The sequence below is a fragment of the Neopelma chrysocephalum genome, unplaced genomic scaffold (genome assembly GCF_003984885.1).
Source record: "Neopelma chrysocephalum unplaced genomic scaffold, ASM398488v2 Primary Assembly neopelma1_92601, whole genome shotgun sequence".
NCBI lineage: Eukaryota > Metazoa > Chordata > Aves > Passeriformes > Pipridae > Neopelma > Neopelma chrysocephalum.
Genome location: NW_020921339.1, coordinates 600 through 1,293, shown reverse-complemented (window position 1 = coordinate 1,293; position 694 = coordinate 600). Strand labels below are relative to the sequence as shown.

Here is a 694-nt window from a genome sequence, read left to right as displayed (position 1 = left end):
ACACACGGACAGACAGACACACAGACACACAGACACACAGACAGACACACAGACAGACACACACACAGACAGACAGACAGACGGACAGACAGACGCACCGTGCCCTCTGTCGGTGGCTCCTCGTCCTTGTCCCTCCTGTCGGGGGTGTCCCCGCACAGCAGCGCCTCCAGCACCGGCCCCTCGGGCAGGGACCCCCCGCCCTCCTTGCGCAGCGGGGCCTCGCAGTCTGGGGGGGGGGGTTGGGGGGGGCAGCGGGGGGGGGGGGGGGGCCCGGGGGGGGCCCCCCGGGGGGGCCCCACCCCCCCCCCGGGGCCCCCACCCCCCCCCCCCCCGGGGTCCCGAGGGTCTCACACCCCTCCCGAGGGTCCCGGGGGTCCCACACCCCTTCCGGGGGTCCCACACCCCTTCCAGGGAGTCCCGGGGGTCCCACACTCTCCTAGGGGGGTCCCGGGGGTCCCACACCCCCCTCGGGGGTCCCACACCCATCCCGACGGTTCCACACCCCCCTCAGGGGTCTCGGGGGTCCCACACCCCTCCCGAGGATCCCTCCCGGGGGTCCCACAGCCCCCCCCAGCTCACAGGGCCGCAGCCTCGGGGCCTCCAGGATGTTGAGGCGCCGCTTCTTGCGCCAGCACCGGGCAGGGTACGAGTACAACTGCCCCGGGGACAGACCTGGGGGGCACCGGGGGGGTCA

General features: G+C 74.4%; 1 protein-coding gene across 1 annotated transcript; it reads right to left on the bottom strand.

The window, feature by feature from the left end:
* Window positions 1–98: 98 nt before the first annotated feature.
* LOC113980132 (zinc finger protein neuro-d4-like) lies at window positions 99–688 on the bottom strand (the record flags this gene model as incomplete). The annotated part of the gene is made up of 2 exons (XM_027707371.1): window positions 99–226; window positions 580–688. Coding segments are annotated over 2 exons (237 nt in total), but the record flags the coding sequence as incomplete, so codon positions are not given.
* Window positions 689–694: the final 6 nt, after the last annotated feature.